Source organism: Lygodium microphyllum, chromosome 2 (assembly GCF_053477565.2).
Source record: "Lygodium microphyllum isolate KBCC chromosome 2, Lygodium_microphyllum_v1.1.10, whole genome shotgun sequence".
NCBI classification, from domain to species: domain Eukaryota; kingdom Viridiplantae; phylum Streptophyta; class Polypodiopsida; order Schizaeales; family Lygodiaceae; genus Lygodium; species Lygodium microphyllum.
In genome coordinates, this window is record NC_141136.1 from 159,780,975 (window position 1) to 159,801,000 (window position 20,026).

General features: G+C 44.3%; 1 protein-coding gene across 4 annotated transcripts in view; it reads right to left on the bottom strand.

The window, feature by feature from the left end:
* The window catches only part of LOC148040538 (3-ketoacyl-CoA thiolase 1, peroxisomal-like), a 215,272-nt gene that overhangs the window by 53,057 nt on the left and 142,189 nt on the right, over positions 1-20,026 (bottom strand). For all 4 annotated transcript variants that reach the window (XM_087700626.1, XM_087700645.1, XM_087700635.1 and 1 more), the window contains one exon: positions 16,644-16,714. In XM_087700626.1, the coding sequence (XP_087556752.1) occupies positions 16,644-16,714 (71 nt within the window). The remainder of the gene's footprint in view (positions 1-16,643; positions 16,715-20,026) is intronic.

Below are 20,026 nucleotides of genomic sequence, written 5' to 3' on the forward strand. Positions count from 1 at the left end.
GAAAAGTGGTGAAGGACCCCCTACTAATTGCCTTCCAAGAGATCTTCGCTTCAGGACAAATGCCAAGGAGCCTTTCGGCAGGCCTTATTAGTCTTCTCCCCAAAGGCGGAGACCAGTTGGAGCTTTCTCAGTGGAGACCGATCACCTTATTGTTAGTGGCCTATAAGGCACTGGCAAAGATGATTGGTAAGTGACTACGCCTCATGCTCCCAGACATCATCCACAATACACAAACAGGCTTTGTCCAAGATAGGAGCATCCTAGACAATGTATTCACCTTCTTTGAGGCAACAGAGTGGGCTCACGTACTACTCTTGGACTTTGAGAAAGCTAATGACAGGGTGGACTAGGATTTCCTAGAGGGTACCATGGTGAGGTTGGGTTTCCCTCAAGCTTGGATTCGCGAGGTCTCCGCACTTTATAGATCGGCCACCAGCACGGTCCTCATAGTTGGTAGGCAAGGGGAGGAGTTTCGACTAGAGAGATCGACCCGGCAGGGTTGGCCTCGTATTTGTTCCTACTCTTTTGCAAAGACAATGTCTCACTTCCTCAGGTCACGTGTGAGCGGATTACAGGGCCTTCGACTTCTTGTGAGAGAGGAGAGTGAGTTACTAGACTCAAAGTATGCAGATGATATAGCACTCTACATAGAGGACGATGAGTTGATCCTAGAGAGAGTGAGGCTGACTCTTGAGGTGTTCTATTCTACAGCGGGAGCGAAAATCAACTGGCAAATGTCTGTTGGTTTCCTCACAGACCCGGACTCTAGCACGGAGTGGGGCACCCACCTGGGATTTAGATTGGTGAGCAGAGAGCAAACCATCCGATACCTAGGGTACCAAGTGGGACTCGGCATCTCTCCCGCCCAACAGTTTCTTCCAATCCTCGATTCTATTTAGAGAAAGCTGACCTACTGGAGCACGACTCGCCTCTCACTAGCCGGCCAAAAGTCTTGGTGGTTAACCAAGTCCTCCTAGCGACAGCCTGGTGCATCACCTCGTGTTGGTGCTTCTCCTCATCCTCCGTAGTGCAGCTTCGCCACGCCTAGTGCGGAACTTCCTTTGGTCTAGGTCAGACGGCTCCAGGGACTCCAGGGCCAAGGTTGCATGGGCGACCATAATACGACATCGGTCAAAGGGAGGGCTTGGGATCATAGACCTGGAGTATCAAAGTATAGCCCTTCTGGGCAAGCTAGCTGTTTGCGGCCCCACACTGAGAGGGCAGACCTGGAAGGTCCTATTGCAGGAAGATCTTCAGGATTGTAGACCGAGGCTTGGTCTTCAAGTGTGCACCTGAGTGTAATATTGACTTTGACGTACAAGGCATAGGTGGAGGGAAGTGTAAAATCTTAATGATAGTTGAAATTGACAGCTTCCCATTGATATTATATGTGCTTCCAAATAGAGAAGATGGTGGGAATGAGATCATACTTGGATGAACCTTCAAGTGTGCACCTAAGTGTAATATTGACTTTGACATGCAAGGCATTCACCTTAGCCTTCCTAATTCCAACATCAGTAAAGGAAATCTTGCCTATCCTTGGAAGGACAAGAATATTGCTTCAAGATCTATCACAATCTCTAACAAGGGGGGTAAATCAACACTCAATGAGCTACTTAAAGCGCAATGGGAAAAAAGAAAATCAATCAGCCAAGTTCTCCCCACCATTACAAAGAGGAGCACTATGTGGGTGCCCAAGCAAATAGAGCTGCCCTTCACCTCCTTATATCTTCCTATTCTTTGTGGGGGTGATCGTCTATTTCCTCCAAACAAGAGTGGGCAAGGTAAGATGGCTTTGTTGAGAAACCACTTCTTCAGTTCACACACTTCATTTAGGATTTCGCACTCACAGCCCCAAAAAGGCTAGTGTTCACATTTTGGCCATTTTTTTAGTGGGCACCCACACAATGGTGTGCCACCCTAGATAGCTTATGCCTATAAATAGGCAGTCACTTCATTCATTCTTAACTTCTACCACCACTCTCTTCAATCATTCTTCACCCCTCCCTTCCCTTCTCTCACCAGCCCTTTCACTACCCTCACACCCCTTCAAGAGGAGATTCCAATTTGTGGCTCATTGCTGCCTTCACCACTCCTCTTTTACTTCAAGCACCCTCTTCTAGCATCACGCCTTGTGCTTGGAGCATCTACCATCTAGCATCATGATCATCAACTTAGTGCCAGCATCCTTCTCCTTCAAGCTCCACCTTCACCTGCATTTTCAGTCTAGAGGCCTTCTCCTTGCCTAGCATCATCATCTCCAGCTTGACATCAGCATCCTAGTCTTTGGCGGCAGTCTACATCAACGAGCATTAGCGATTTCATCACTCATCTATCACATGGGCTGCTTGGACCTACATTTTTCCAACCTGGCTTCTCCTCCATCACCATGCATCACTTGTCTGTCACATAGAGGCTGCTAAGACCTGCGTTTTTGCAGCTTGGCTCATCCTCCATCATCTAGTGTCATCATTGTCCACCTAGCATCAACATTTGGGCTGCTCTCCCTGCATTTGACTGCTCCAACACTCTCGGATTTGAGTTTTGCTGCATAGGTAACTCCCCGGCATCAGAGAATTGTGGTTCGCTCCCTCGATTAGCTGGTGATCATCTTCCACATCTTCGATGGCATTAGACGACTAGAGTCCACTCCCTAACAATTGTCTTTCACCTTCCAATGATTACTTCGATAGCCTACTACTCGAAGGACTATGTTTCGCTCCCTTCACTATGCAGATTCTCCACAAGTGCTACCGCCTCATTCAAACAAGACAGTGCAGTTATCTTCTTAGCTTCAATTCCGTCGTATTAGCTTTTCTTCTCATAGCATGATTCATTGCATCACCACCGTGTTCTTCTTGTGTTTCTAAGTTTCTCTTCTCTCTCAATGTTTGTACGGTTGTGTTTTTTAGTTTGTCTTCTCTCTCAGTATTTGCCGTACACACTTTGTGTTGCTTCCCACAAACCCTATGGTCTCTCTGCATTGTCACTTATTTTGACATGCTATCAGAGCATACATGTTATTTTGACATGGTATCAGAGCACACCTATTATTTTTGTCATGGTATCAAAGCGCAAGAGCTCAGAGAGCTAAAGACCCCGTACATCAAAGAAGGGAAAGACGGGTTGTGGGTTCGGCATCATCTACTAATTTTTCCCTTCATTTCTACTACATCACTAGGAGACAAAGATACCTTTCTCTTCCTCTCACACCCACCCACCCTTCTATAGGTTGGCACTCCAGTGCTATAACTTCTCCCCATGCAGATGGATAGACCACTGCATGCTCCTCTTCTGACATCACCAAAACCCCCATCAATGCTTTGCCGACATGGACCTTTGCTCCCTACCCCACCAAAGTATATGCATCTACCCTCAAGCACTCATTGCGCCACCTCTCCCTTCTAGGCCACAGAGTTCTCTTCGCACTGGCTTTCAAATTTTTTGTTCTCAAGGCAATAAGACACATCTAATGGGCACTAAGCCCATTCGAGCCATAGGAGGATCGACTACTACCACGGCCTCCTCGCAACCGTAGCAATGCACTATGGAGGTTGCTTCTACTTCTAGGATTTCCGAAATGCCACATCGAAAACCTGCAGTTCTTCAATCTACTCCCCCAAAAGATAGTGATTGCTAGATATTGTCCCTTTGGCAACTTGCTCCTTTGAGAGAGAGAAATTGTTTGATCCCTTCTATTTCTTCGGCTCCACGATCCGCTCCATTGAGAGACCATGACTGTTCTCCACCCTTGGCTTAGTCTGAGCCTCCCTTTTCTCCATCCTCGACTATTCAAGTTCAAGAGGCCACCTCTGGGAGTTCTTCGATATCTTCGATACCCAAAATACCTTCTTCAATACAACCGGCGGCACTTTCTTCGTCATCAGATGATTCGGAGTCTGTGATCCATGAGTTTTTAGATTCCCTCTCTCGTAGAGGGGGCTTCAAAGGGGGATGTACTCTCTTTGCCCTTAAAGAGGGCTTCTACTTCTTCAGCTTCAGAGGGGGGCCCTACATCTCCACCCTCTAGAGGGGCACTTACTCATCCTGAAGTTTGTCACCCTCCATTTACTCTTTGGGGATGGTTGTCTTCGAGCAATCATTTCTTTATTGATATCCAAGATCTTCAGAGACTGCCTAGATCGGGGCCTTGGAGGTTTAGCCATGACTTGGTGACGAGACCTTCGAATTCCTTCCAACATGGAGTTATGGAGCTAGTGGCTTCTCTCCCAAGTTGGAGTCAAGTTCTAAAGTTCATCCCGTCTGTTGTTCCTTACTACCGGTTACCCTTCAAGTGAAAATTTTGGATCTCTGAGAACCTCTTCTTCTTCGTCATATCTCTCTTCACTTCTCTTTCATCTCTTTTTGCGCCTGAGAGGGGGTGTTAAGAAACCACTTCTTCAGTTCACACATTTCATTTAGGGTTTTGCATTGACAACCCCAACAAGGGCTGGTGTCCACATTTTGGCCACTTTTTCAATGGGCACCCACACAGTGGCATGCCACCCTAGAGAGCTTATGCCTATAAATATGTAGTCACTTCATTTATTCTTCACTCCTACCACCACTCTCTTCAATTATTCTTCACCCCTCTTTCTCCATCATCAAACACCCTTCCCTTCTCTCACCAATCCCTTCCACTGCCCTCACACCCTTTAGGAGGACATTTTGCTTCCTAGCTCGTGGCTGCCTTCACCGTTCCTCTTCCGCTTCAGGTGCCCTATTCCAACATCAAGCCTTGCATTTGGAGCATCTGCCACTTGGCGTCAGCATCCTTCTTCTTTAGGCTCTACCTTCACCTGCGTTTTCGAGTCTTAAGGCCTCCTTGCATGGCATCATCATCTCCAGCTTGGCGTCGGCATCCTAGCCTCTAGCGGCAGTCCATATCACCGAGCATCTATAATTTCATCACTCAACTATCACAAGGGCTACTACTAGGACCTGCGTTTTTGTAGCCTAGCCTCTCCCCCATCACCTAATGTCACTCGTCTATTAGAGGCTGCTAAGACCTGCGTTTTTGCAGGCTAGCCTTCATCACTCAACTATCACAAGGGTTGGTAGGACATTCGTTTTTACACCTTGGTTTTTCCTCCATCACCTGGCATCACTTGTCTGTCAGAGGCTGCTAAGACCTACGTTTTTCCAGCCTAGCTCATTCTCCATCATCTGAAGTCATCATTATGCACCTAGCATCAACATTTGGGCTACTCTCCTTGCGTTTGACAACTCGGACACTCTGGGATTTGCGTTTTTTTGTCCAAGTCACTCCTTGGCATCAGAGGATTGTGGTTCGCTCCCTCGATAGCTGAAGATCATCTTCCACATCTTTGACGGCATCAATGGACTACGCTTTGCTCCCTCGACAAGTGTCTTTCACCTTCCAATGATTACTTTGATAGCCCACTACCTAGAGGACTGCATTTCGTTTCCTTCATTGTGCAAATTCCCCACAACTGTTACCGCCTCATTCAAACAGGACAATGCAGTTACCGCCTCGTTCAAACAGGACAATGCAGTTACCGCCTCATTCAAACAGGACAATGCAGTTACCGCCTCATTCAAACAGGACAATGCATGATTCAATGCATCATCACCGTGTTCTTGTGTTTTTGAGTTTCTCTTCTCTCTCAGTGTTTGCCGTACACACTCTATGTTACTCCCCGCAAACCCTATTGCCTCTTTACACCATCACTTATTTTAACATGGTATCAAAGTATGCTGCCCATCACACTTTCCTGAGACAGGCACAGCTGCTGCCATAGGAGTTCTTCCGCAATGGCCCATGGTCCTACTTCAGAGTTGCGAAGCGTAGAGAGTTCCCACTGCCGCTAGAGGTGGGGATCTTCGTGGTTCTTAAGTCAAGGAGGGGCAAGGTCCATCTACTAGCACCATCGGATGGACCAAACTATGCCTTTTTTCTTCAATCCTCTCACTCAGGGGAGTGGACGACTACACAGGTAGAGGAGGAGTTGAAAAGTCAAGTGGCGGACCACATCTCCCAGTGGATGGGAGAAGAAGGACTAGCACTGTTTGCACAACAGTGGCCTGGTTGCATGATGGACATTAACTAGTGGGCTAGCACCAAGGTCCCACACTTCAGCATTATCTTTCGAGCCCCTCCACAGTGGAGAGCTCCAAAGGATGTGATCGAGTGGCCCTTGGCAGAGGGGGCCCAATTCTACTAGTGTATAGAGTCACGACTCTCAGCTTGGCTGATAGATGCATTGATAGTACCACCTTGAGCATCTATCACCCCTATGGTCCGACCGAGGGCCACCATGGGGGACTCAAGCTCACCGTCCAGACCGGTGGCAAAGCGTACTTGCATGCCTCATAGTTCCTCCTCCTCATCAGCAGTCTCCAACAATCCAAGAGTCCACCTCTAAGAGTCCTGCTGCAATCTCCACTCGGAACCTGTTGCATGTCCTAACCTCCGTAGGGACATAGACATTGAGGACTCCGAGGCAAGCACCCCCAATATCTAACTTGATCCATAGAACCCTGCCTACCACAATCGCCCCATGATCATATACATAGGCGGTAAGGCTCGAGCCAATAGAGATGCATACACCTCCACTTCTACCACGGGCATTGATGGCGTACTCCCAATAAGTGTCTGAACTGCCTAGGAGTACCTTCCCTACCCAATGGGCCTGGGTGGGGGTGAGCTTGTCCTCCTACAGAAGTAGGATGTCGATCCATCCAACAAGGGCCAGTTGCAACTCCTGCCGAACAATCAACTTCCTAGAACCACGTGCCCCACCGTAGTGGAGACTATTCACATTCCAGGATGCAAGATGTAAGCTCATAGGGAAACCTATGACTGACCGAATAGGCAATTGTTTGGTGTGGAAGCTGCTGATGAAGAGGAAGATCTATGGGGCATGCAAATACGCTTTGCCGCAAGCCTCGACAACGAACTCCAATACCCCATGGTGGCTCTCGAGCGGACCATGGGGTGATACATGCTCTAGGTGGTACCACCAGGGCATCTATCAATCAGGCTGAGAGTCGTGACTCTATACACTGGTAGAAATGGGTAGCCTGTGCCAAGGGCCACTCGATCACATCCATTGGAGCTCTCCACTGCGGAGGCACTCGAAAGATAATGCTCAAATGTGGGAGCTCGGACCTAGCCCACCAATTAATATCCATCATGCAACCAAGCCACTGCTGGGAGAAGGGTGCTAGTCCTCCTTCTCCCATCCACTGGGAGATGTGGTCTGCCACCTGGCTCTTCACCTCCTTGACTTGCGTACCACGAAGATCCCCACCTCCAGAGGTAGTGACAACTCTTTGCGCTCCGCAACGCTCAGGAAGGACCACGGACCACTGCGAAAAAATTCCTATGGTAACAGCTGCACCTATCTCGGGAAAGTGTGACGGGCGGTAAGGACAGATGAGCTAGTGGCTATGTGAGGGGGGGAGGGGCAAGGCTGCTAGTGAGAGGAGGATGTAGGTGTGCGTGGCTCATCACCTCCTATGGAAAGAAGGGGAAACGCCTATACCAGGTGCGGATCTGCGGGGGCTAATCGGTGGGGGGGGAGGAAGATCAAGGGATGGTGGGGTGGTCGGAGGACCGAGGTACATGGCAGGTGTGGGGGAGACTTGGGGCGCACTAGGTGTGTAGGTTGTGGGATCTCGGGTGACATAGCCTATGGCGCGGGTGGTGGATGTAGGGGGTTGTGGTCCTAACGGGTGGGGTGAGTAGAGGGGGGTTGCAAGGTGCTCTGTCAGGGGGACGTCGCTCACCCTCCTGCTCCCTGCTGCCGTCGCTACGTCTATTGGGCTGACTGCGGCCCCCCTTGCCATCTTCCTCTCTGACATCCCTGGACCCGTGTAAAACCGTCAATGTCCACCTGCTGGCCTATTGGCAGAGCTGCCCTGGCTCCGAAGCACATGCAATCTGCTGCCTGATGCCCAAAGTCATGGCAGCACACGCGCTGCCCTGGTTCCCAATCACAATGACCTGCTGCCTAAAGAAGTGACCTCCTGCTTTAATCTCAAGGAACTTTGGTATACTCTTTGTATCTTTCACGACCACCCATACCTTTGGGACTCCTGCAGCTGTCACTGCATCTACGAAGGAGGCAGGAAGAACTGTACCGAAGAGCCGTCAAAAGTCCTCCACTAGCTAACGGTACTCAACCGCCAGTCCGAAGAAAAGTAAGGTGACTAGATGTCTAAAAAACCTATTATGGAGCGCAAATGTCTCCACTGTGAAGCCACTGTACCAGGGAACCATGTAGATGATCCCCTTTGTGGAGGCATAGGGTGAGTTATCCACTAGCTCACGAGCTACGTCCACAGAGTTGAGTCGAACCATGAACATCCCTTGACCCATGAGGATTGCCTCCGCAAGATCTACCCTATGTCAATGCACAACGTGAAGTGAAGCCAATCCCGAAACTCGGCCCTCAATGGGCAGTGTCCTACGAACTGACCAAAGATCGTTGTTTCTTTCAACTCTAGCTTTGTGGCATGGACGGCTAAGAGCTATCCCTCAAAGAGGATGATGCGCAAGGTGTTTTACTGGGGGGCACTTGCAAAATGCACCGGTGTCTGACTAGAGCTTTCCATTGCGCATCCCTGTAGAGAACCTACCTACCACGTTGCTTTGCTACTGGTAGGGGGAATGTTGCTCCAGAGGGAGAGAGCAACTTGGGGGGGAGTTGGTAGGGCATGCGCACCACTAAGCTACAAGTAGCGGCCACAAGCAGGGCAGGTGCGACAAGTGGTAGACGGGGGCGATGGCTAAGGCAAGTGCCAGTTGGCCGCGGGCGGGGCAACAAGCCGCTGGCAATGGCGATAAGCAGGAATAGGTGGGGAGGGCCCAAGGGTTCAGGCGGGGGTGGCACAATGGATCAGTCGGAAGTGGAGTAGCTTACGCGATTCAACGGGCAAGAATTTTTTAAGAGATGTCTGCAGAGGATCGGATTCCCACAGCTTGTGCAAACTTGTTCAAGGACAATAACCCTAGCTTGACCCCATTGGTTCTCATATGAGGTAGTTCCCTCTTGGAAAAGCCAAAGTGCCATAACCATAGTTGAGTTGATACAAGGTTTTATGTCTAAATTTCACTCTCAACTCCAATACTTTGACTTTGCATCTGATATGCATGTGGTCGACTGCTATGTGCTTTATGATTGTACTCGACAAATCAAACTGGACCATGAGCTCCAAGAGTTCAAAATCACTAAGAGGAAGTTGGTTGAGTGTTGACAATTGCTCCCTCAATTGGCCACCACTATCTTATCCAAGTCAGTTGATAATCAAGTCACTGTGTTCATGAAAAAATTACTGCAAAGATATTTCAATTTTATTCAACAAGTCATCTCACAATCCTAGTTACCCACCTTCTATGAGTTTGAATGTTAGTTATTGCATTATGCTTGGCTGTTCAATCAATTTCATAAGAAACCACAATATTGAGAGGGGGCCTTGGCTTTCAAGAAGGTGAAGCAAGGTGGTGGAATGAAAAACACAAATATTGAGATGGATAGTGAGGAACAAAGTAACTCCCACTTGGATCATTTGGCACTCCTTGCCTTGGGTTGCCCTTTCTTAATGGACTGTATACTCTAAACCAACACAAAGTCTTTTCCTCTTGAGCCCAATTTCTTGCCTTTCTTGAAGCACTCTTAGAGGCCATTCATTTCACAAGTTTTCAACTGGATACACAATTCACTCTTCTTCCTTGAGTGCTCTTCTTTCCTCCATTGATATAGATATCTTGGGAGAGAGGGATTCTTCTCCTTCCATCGTCAAAAAGTGAGAGTGGACGGTCTTTTACTCTTAGAGTCTACAGGATTTTGATTATTTTAGAGACATTATTTTTGCACTTTGTATCATTATCTGTATTATCAAGATGATTATGATTTTTAAAGGGCGCTTGTGACAAGTGAAAATTTTGCCTACGAGAGCACTATCCAAGTGGCACCATTACATAGCATTTTACGTGAGGATGACATCTTGCATTGCCCTTAGCAATACCCCATGCATTGGCATTTTAGCTTGTAAACATGCATCTATGCACATTTATCTGTTCTCAGTCACACCGGCTATAGATCCACCATGTTTGCAACAGCGGCTGTAGATCCACCATGTCCGGCTATAGATCCCCTTGGTTCCTTTGGGGCAGGACACCTTAGATTCAAAGAAAAGTTGGGCTTTAGCTATCTTAATACTCCTTTCTTGGCTCTAGTTTTGCACCTAACAAGGGGTGTTCAGCTTAAAAATGCATTACTACTTGATTAGCTCTTAATTACAGCTCCAAAACTCAAAATTACCAGACTTTCATTAAAAAGAAATGCAATCCAAGAGAGTGTATGTGTCCCATAAGCCAAACCATAATTTGGGAGGAGTCAAGGACCCATCCATCTATAAAAAGACAATTTGCCCATCACTCAGCCCTAATCTCATTTTTGTAGATTGCTGGTGCCATAACTTTGTTGTCCACCCCCCAAAGGGAGGATATGTCAATTCGACTTACTATCCACTATTATTTGCTGTTGGCACTTGCTGTCCGACTCTCCACATTAGCTGGCGACTTGATTTAGCCTGTGTTTACTGCTTGTCGATCATCTACTGCTACAGTTCGGGACCTGCTAGCTGTCACCAGTGTACCATGTGGACTATTGAACTTACATTTTGTTGTTCCTACTGTCATCTGTGTTGCCATGTATCATTGCAGCCTGCATTTTGCCATTTGCAGCCATTCGCAAACTACCACATCATCATTCCAGCCTGCATTTGCTGATTCTCCACTTGATTGGCCCCATTTGGGACTGATCTAGCTCCTCATTGCTGCATTTGCTGCTGCTAGACATTCATAAAGATTGTCTACTACATTTTGGGATCCGTCAAAGTACGACATACTCTCCAGCTCATACTTTCTACCTTGGTCCTAGAGACATGGGAGTTCGAGGTTCAATATTCACCTTGCATATTGTGTTTGCTGCATTGAGCATTGTATAATTCATTCATTCTTTCCTTATCTTCTTCAATGTTCATTGTCTCTAAGCTACACAAATCCTATCTATGTTCTTTATCAGCCTGTGCTTTGTTGTATGGTGGTATTTTTTATCTGTAGATGAGTATTTCTTTACAATCCTTGGGTTCTAGGTGGGACTCAATATCACAACAGGTGGAAGTTCACCAAATCCTCTACTAGATGCTACTAGTGAAACCTTAACATACAACTTTTGTCAAGATACCGAGCTTCACATGAGCTAGCATCCACTATAGATCTTGTTGATGTCGCAGGATTTTATTCACGTATGTAGGTGACTGACATGGAGGACATACCAATGATTCTACGACTAGACTACACCGATGTAGTCCACTCTTGGTTATGGTACATTCATTGTGCCATCTCATCTATCTTTAGTGGTTCACACTTAGTGACAGTGTGTACATATGTTTTAGTACTTTTACATTAGTATTTTATCATGTTGAGATTGTCTTTTGAGAGGAAAAAGAAGAAAAAAAAATATTTTAGCCATACGTTTTTGTGTGCTCAAGTCTCTATTGTATGTGTGTGCGCTTATGGTTGTTGCATCTTTCTCCCTTACTATTTCTTTTCATACTATCAAAGCCTCCGAGCTATTTGCAAGAATGTAACACCTCTACTGAAGCATGGAAGAATGTGGCAAGGTTGTCTGAAGTAAACAAAGGCCAAAAGTTCATCATCTCAAGTCAAAGCTGAACCAAGTTAAAAAAGGGCATCTGTCCATCATGATTATACATTAAATATCATGAGTATTATGAAAGTTCTTAGATCTATCAATGTAATTGTTGATGATGTGATGATGATATGTGTACATGTTTAGATGGATTCAAAGATTAATACAAGAGCTTTAGTTCATCTATGAATACTAGGGATTATATTCTTGCAAAGGTAGGAGTTGTGGTCAAGGTCATGACCACATCAAAGTAGAAGAGAACAATCTCGAGAAAGGGGAGCTAAAGAGGGAGAGCTACACATTCTAATTGCCAACAAAATTCTAGAGGTAATAGGCAATGCTAGCAATTTGGTGAGAAAGGCCACATTTCCAAATAACTGTTTAGAAAGAAAGTTTGAAATTAGAGATGAGAAAAGACAGCAATGAATCTACTAGCAGAAACAATGATGGTAGAAATAAAATTATTTGTTCTGCACCATTTCATGAATAGTATGGTTGTTGATGACATCTCATGAAGAGTGGTTTATAGATATGCATAGCCCAAAGCCTCCGAGCTCTGTGGAGACAAGGGATGATGCAACCATTACTCATATTGGCAATGTTTCTTTGAGTGTGTAGAATGGTTTTAAAAATTTTGGTTGATGTATCGCATGTACCAAACATAACCAAAAACTTGGTTTCTCTCAGTTAGACGGTAGAATGAGGATTCCATGTTTGTTTTACATCTGACGGAATGCTTGTGTGCATAAAGAACAGCTGCAACACCTCAAATGTTTTCTTGGAAACTTCAAATGCAGCAAGCCACCACACATGGCGCTTGGATTGAACACTAAAGTTCTGTGGATTGTTCTTGTTAAATTGTAAAGCTCTATTCATCAAAATTACACTAACTCGCAACCATTACTCATATTGGCAATGTTTCTTTGAGTGTGTAGAATGGTTTTAAAATTTCGGTTGATGTATCGCATGTACCAAACATAACCAAAAACTTGGTTTCTCTCAGTTAGACGGTAGAATGAGGATTCCATGTTTGTTTTACATCTGACGGAATGCTTGTGTGCATAAAGAACAACTGCAACACCTCAAATGTTTTCTTGAAAACTTCAAATGCAGCAAGCCACCACACATGGCGCTTGGATTGAACACTAAAGTTCTGTGGATTGTTCTTGTTAAATTGTAAAGCTCTATTCATCAAAATTACACTAACTCTTTCAAGCTTTACTCCTTTGATGACCTCACTTTCATCCAATACGTGTAGATATTAAACCTTAGTGCACATAAGGATAACTTGAGTAAGGATGTCAATATGCACAAGAAGATTGTGGGTAGCCGTATATATTTGATGATTACTAGGGCAGACCTATATTACATAGTTGGTTTAGAGAGTCAATTTATGCAGCTTCCATGAAACCCACATTTGGATGCAATGTGACGCACATTGTGCTATGTCGAATCTACACTTAATTATGCTTTGTTCAATGTAGAGTACCATAGCCAAGTCCCTTCTACGCAAACTTGTGATTTAAGGGATCACACCAGATAGATAGATAAACTTGGAAGCTCCTCCTCCAAGAGGGCTTCCAACAATGTTACCCATGCAAGGAGGAGGGTGGAGACCATTTCTAAGGTGGAGATTCACCATGTTATTGACTACCCTCTCCAAATCAAATTTCCTTTGTAGCAAGCTACAATTCTAGTCAAGCTTGCAAAAGGCTCTAGAGCAAAGGTCCCTAGTTGTCAAGATAAGATTGATAGACAACAAATCCTCTAAATGGCAGGTTCGAGATCGAGGCCGGCCTTACTCACTATAGGGTTTGGACAAACATCTGTATAGATGGACGCTTGGAGATCCTTCAACAGGCAATGGGATGGTGGAGGGAATAGGGACCAAACAACTCAAGGTTGATGCAACATTTCCCCACGACTAGCTAGCCCCTCCACCAACGAGTACATATGTAGTCCATGGCCTAGTCTTAGCAATGGGCATCCCACTGTAGGTTGCAAGTAGAGTTAGAGAAACCCCCCACCATTACCACCATCATGCAAGAGGGTGGCCAATTAGCACCAAAAAAAGGGAAACAAGGGTCAACTCTCCCTGACATCCCTTGGAGGAGGATTAGAGTCATACGATCTGAGGGAAGTCATGGTAGCTTGCCCGATCCATTACCTAGTTAGACATCCACGAGTGGCAACTTCAAATTTCAAAGGGCAAGGCCTTGGATGAGATGGACCAGGATCCAAGAGAGTGGAACTAGCCTACATCATTAATGTCAAAGTAGGTAGTGAATTTATTGGCCTATGTAACACAAATTGGCAAGCACCCATGGGATAGCTCGTGGCAACTCATCAGTTCAAAGTAGCAAGACGAGGTCTACCAATGTTATTAGAGAGAAGCTTGCAAGATACTCATCGAGTAGAGCCAAGCCTTGAGTGTGTCAGAGGGGTCCTTTCTATGAAGCAATCACTCAATCAGGGGATTTCTACAACGTGGAGGTACATGACATGATTTTCATCCTCAAGGCTAGCTCTTGTGTAGTTGTGGGATGTAGGCTCTGCCCAAAATCAAAAGCAAGGTATCAAAGCCAACCATGTCATGATCTGGGGTGTGGGATATTATTTGTTCCTCACAAAGTGAAATATCTAGAAGGCCCTGGTCTTTAGTGCTAAGAGACTCTTGATCATAGTCACAATGAAACAGAAAATGGGAATGGAGAACCGGAACAAAGAGGGCCATTAATTGCCATTCCATGTGACTATATAGTCACATGCAATAGGTGCAATAGGCATGAAACGGGAACTAGGAATGGAGAATTGAGATAGGGGATTCAAAAATGGCCATCCCATGTAACTATGCTCTCAATATATGCCACTTGGCAGATCCTCTAGTCATCTAACATTCACTCCCATAGAAGCTATTGAGAGCACTTTTAGGCAGACTCTCAGCATCGATGGGAGCTTCAACAACAGTTCCTTCAAACTTGGGGTTGCCATAGCCCTATTATACCCTACAAGATGGTAAATTGTGGTGGGTTTACACATCCCCATCATAGCTTCTTTCGCTTCTCTCCCTTATCACTCTCACATTGCCCTAAGAGACCTTGTATATATGTATTTGATTGGCATAGACTTAGGTGAGCATGCAGGCTATGCCTTTATATGTTGCCTACAACATCAGAATACATGATTGAACAAGGCTAGACCAAATGCTATCCTTCTATTAGCCATGTTGGATTGCTCAACTACCTTGCATGGTCAATAGTATACATTGTGGTAGTATAATTTGACATTTATCAAATGCATAGGTGTTTGCATGATTGTAAATCCCTCTACAAATGGCTACATGCAGCACATTTTATTTACAACAAAGAGAACACTAGCAGCACTCCAAGTTACAACCACATGCCAAGGGTTGGTGTCCCATACCACCAGCCCACACCATCCTGATGTACGGATGAGTCAACCAATCGGCCTAGAGTCCAAGAGTGGTGATCACATAATGAATCTGCATGAATGGGCCTTGAGTCCTATAGATAGGACTTGGCTGCCCTAACCCCTAAGTGCCCTTAGTGCATTCGTACTAAGTCACTTCATAACCACTATGACAATGCTAGGAGCACCCATCTAGATGTCCAAGGACATAACATTTTGCACTAATTCACTTCAAGACCATCGTGACCAATGCTACTGGCGCCCATCCAGATGCCCAAGGATATAACAGGCCTAGTCATGGAACCTAACAGATTTGTGTAGTCTCTATACCTACCTACCCCACCTCCTAACAGCTCCGTGTTATGGATCCAATAACTCTCCCAAGTCTCTGCACTCCCTATCTACAGTGTCTATCCCCATAATGCAAAAGAAGTCACTGTTAATGTTGTCTCCCAACCGAGTGTAAAAGGAAGCTCTCATGTGAAACTTGTACTCCGATCTTGCTTCCTTTATGGCATCAACCTCTACTTTGGCAATATGCATCCTCTCAGCTACCCATGTGCAACCTCAAAGTCTCCCCTCCTCCCTCTAGAGTGCAGCCATTGATGCTCTAGTAGTCCTCTCCCTCTCTAAGGGGCCTTGTCTTCTCCTCATGGCCTCCTGTCTGAAAAAGGAATTGACCTCCCGCATGCTCTCATCCAAGTCTCTAGAATTATATATATATATTTACTTACATAAAAGGCACAATCTAGATACATGAACGAATGAAAGGATGAACAGATATCTCTCAGGCAAGTTTCCACATACTTTGTGTGTAGTCACTGCCTTTGTTGCAAAGACAGAAAGAATTCAAAATGTCATGGATGTCATGGCTCAATTTGATATTCATGAGATGTACTCTAAGTATTGCTAAAGAAAAGTCATCACTTTTAGCTGGATTAGACAGATGCTGCAACTATCATATCTATATACTATGTTTTGAGATGCAAAGTAAAACCAAAACCTTATAATAACGTATTTGCTAGATACCAATTATGAAATTTTGTAGATATATCTACAGACAGTTTTCTGTTTCCTTCAAAACCTATAGTTTAGAGTAATGTGTGTGTGGATGTACTTCAGCACAATATGTTGAATGAATTTCGAGAGTACTAAATATAGTATACCTCTAAATAGGTTAAAGGGGCAAATAGATCAACATCTAACATAAGAGCTTTTATAGTTTAACTGTATACATTATGTGACACTGAGGAATCGATAGAGTAATGCTCAAGGATGCATTGTTTTGAGGTTTTACAAAATGAAAAATGTAAAACATTTATATGCCTTAGTTGTTTGATTCACATTAAATTTATTGTTGTCATAGCTTTAAATGGCTAAAAAAGATGCATCTTTTGTGAAAATTTGTCACTAAATGGGGGTTGGCTATTTTTCTTTTGAGAGGCATCACCTTATTGGCTGTTTTACCCTAACCTATTTTATGGAGTTGACAATGGAGGCATCCAAACAACACGTAAGATACAACTTTACCTTTGGGTTTACAGGCCCCTTTAATCCAGGATTATAGTCCATAGTCATTGATTCTACACCAGCTCCAATCCCTGTTGTTTGAAGTATGTTGGTCTATTTCTAGATAAATTGCCAAAACATGTCAAACCCAAAAATAATCTCAAATTCACACTTTGCTTGCAATACTTGAAATTTTTAAAAACCAATATGTTAATTCACAAAATATAAACATGAAAAATGAAATTCAGAAGGAACCATCATCAATTGTTGTCCAAACATCAAAATAGTCAAATTTCAAAAATTATGCTGCATCTTGACTTCAGCAGACAACAGTTTCTTTCCCCCAAGAAGAGGAGATTCTATTGAAAGAAGCTCAATCAAATTTATCACCAAGGTAGATCATGCATTATGAGATCCCATTTTATGCAATACAATAATAAAATTATAACCACTCACTTAACAAAGAACAAGCAATTTGAAAATGTTAAAGATCCATTGCTGCTAGCATGAACAAACATGTCTACATGAAGGGAATAGCCCACTTCTCAAAGTAGCAACCCAGCTGCAAATGTTGAGGGTGGACTGCAGAAAGAAGGTCATTTGAGGAAAAGGAGTAACCCTTTCTACCACTTCCTTTCCAATCTTTAGATTTCTTACCAACCCTTGATTGCTTCTTTAAAGAACGTGTTGCATAAGATTTCACCAAACAGTGAATGTTGAAGGGAGTTTTATCATTGAAAGCATTCTCGATTGTAGCAACAAGAATGCGAGAGCTTAAACTAGGATAAGAAGGTATGGAGTATGTCAAGATATGCTAGGGTTTGCAAAAGAAAACACTAAGTGCACAGCCACAACTGAAATGCAGATAATGGAAACACAAATGCAAAATGCAAAACGCAAAAACACAAACAGAGAAGAAAGAGAACTCTAAAGTGAATGAATGGATGATGTAAATGAAGGAAAGAGTGTACAAGATGCTCAAGGGGAGAGCTTTCCAATAGCTGATGGCTCTCCTAGGAGTCGGTTGAGTGAGGTGTCAATGTGTGTCCGCCATGGAGGGCAGATCCTCAGTGCTCCAACTACCCATCGGCACAAACATTGATCAAGAAAAGTGCAGAAAATGAAACAATGACCTGCTATACATGATGATGGCATCAACAAGCTATAGCAAAACACAGCCTATAGGAGTTGCCAAGCCGAAGGGCAATGGCTGGAGATGACCAGGGCAACAGGCTGAATGAGGAGCTTGATGAATGGAGGCAAGGAAGAACTAGGGTAACTTGTAAAACAAGGGATGATTTGAGTGGGTAGGCAGCCTTCTCGTTATAAATGTGGATCATCCCCAAGTTCAGCTTTTGCTTATGGGACACAGAAACTTTGGTAAAGTTTGAGCTTTGGGATTGGTTTGATGAGCTAATGAAGATTTAATGCGTTATGCATCTTTTTTAGCTTAACACCACCTCTTAGGCTCAACACTGGAACCAGAAAGGGATTGCAAGCATTGCTTAACCCATAATTCCCTAAAGCATCCCACCCTTAAGTGGCTAGGGAATTGGACCAAGGCTATGCATCAGCTGCCCAAGGACCTACCAAGACTACAAAGGCAATGGTTATCTTACCTTAAGAGGCCAAAAAGTCACCTCAGAGAAGACTAAGGCATCGAACAAAGGGTGCTCGTTGGCTACCCAATAGCCTACCAAGACCTGCAATGGAACCACTTTGAACTTCTTTTTCTTTTCTTGTTTTCCTTTGGGAGTAACTATGTCCATTAGGGAAAATAAAGGGATGGTCAAGATCCAACATCAAAAAAGTGAAGACAATCCCCACCACTTGTCCAGGATGTCAATGATAAAGGAAAAGAATGGTGAAGAGGTATGAAGGAATGGTGGTAAAAGAACAGCTAGTGGAGATAGAATAGGATCCGCTCAGGTGTACTCCACACAATGAGATGCATAGATGAATGCTACATGATGTGAATGCGCATGCAGCAAGGTGCCACTTGGACAATGTCGCTCATCATGAAATTGTTCACTTGCTCATACACCCTTTTACAAAGAGGAGGATGATCATGCAATGCAAACAATAGGGACAATATGGAAGGAATGCTGATGTTAATGACAATATCAAAACCTGTGAATACCAATGAAAGGTAAGAACCTCCTCTTAACCATGGATGTTGAGGCCAAAGGAGAAAACAGAACCTAATGTCTGTCTTCATGATGTGCAAAGAGCCACAATGAAGGATGAAGTTGATGATCCCGGTGGACTTGACACCCTTAGCTAGAATAGCCAAAGGAGAATCAATAAACTGGCACCTAGAACATGCATGTACTTGATCTCGGGAGAGGGCTCATGTGCTGGCCAAATGGTATAGGCAAGCCCAGATCTCAACCTCGAGAGACGGCTCGTGTGCTAGTTTGAGAAGAGCCAGGATAGCCATCGACCATGCAAATTGGTGAAGAAGCAAGACTTGACACTCCCCAACTAGAACAATAGGGGAAGAGTCAGACACCAAGGCAATCAGAATGTGCTTGCAATCTCTGAAAATGGCTCCAACCCCGATCAAGTATCGTAGGCGTGCTTCAAACTAAACCTCACGAGATACCTCCTAAGCCAATCAAGAATACAAAGGCACAACCAGCAAGGTGGTAGTCCACATGACATGAAATACAAACTAGTAGTGTAGGAAATGATATTAAATGATTAAAATATCTCAACTGAAAGGAAAGAAAGACAAATGTCCAACAGAAAGAAAAAGAATCCCAATCTCGAGAGAGAAGATACTATCTTTGTCTCCATGCTGATAAAGACAATAGTCACCAATGCAAGAGTCAAAAACACAAACCTTCAGCCTTATTAGGAGCAGCCAAATGCCTACAATGTTAGTCCTAAATTGAAATACAAAACCCAATATAAAAGGATCAAGAAAGAAACTTGCATACTAGATATTTCATATTGACATGCTTCGGATGTTGTATGAGATTTTAAAAAAACCGATAAGTGAGTGTTAGATGCAATAGAAGTGAATGAAAGATGGGTGACCAGCTGTGCAATGGAAGACTTGAAAGGTAAAAGTATGGCCAAGCCTAAAGAAAATGGAGCTAGCCTAAGGTTTCTAAGGATGACCAACACTTCTAAGCAACTAGCCTGATGGGAGATAATGACTGCACTACTCAAAGATGCCATGAGGCACTAACTAAGGGGGAGATCCAAGATCTATCACACTAATGGCTAGCCACTCATGAACACAAATACCAAGGGGTGAAAACTGTATGACCTTTGTTTAGCTAAAATATTATTAACCTTAAATTAAACAGCCCAAAACTCAAGTTAATTAATGAATTTTAAGCAGATGTGGTTCCAGAGAGTTTCAATGTCCAACATGTAAAACCCTAAGTTGGGAG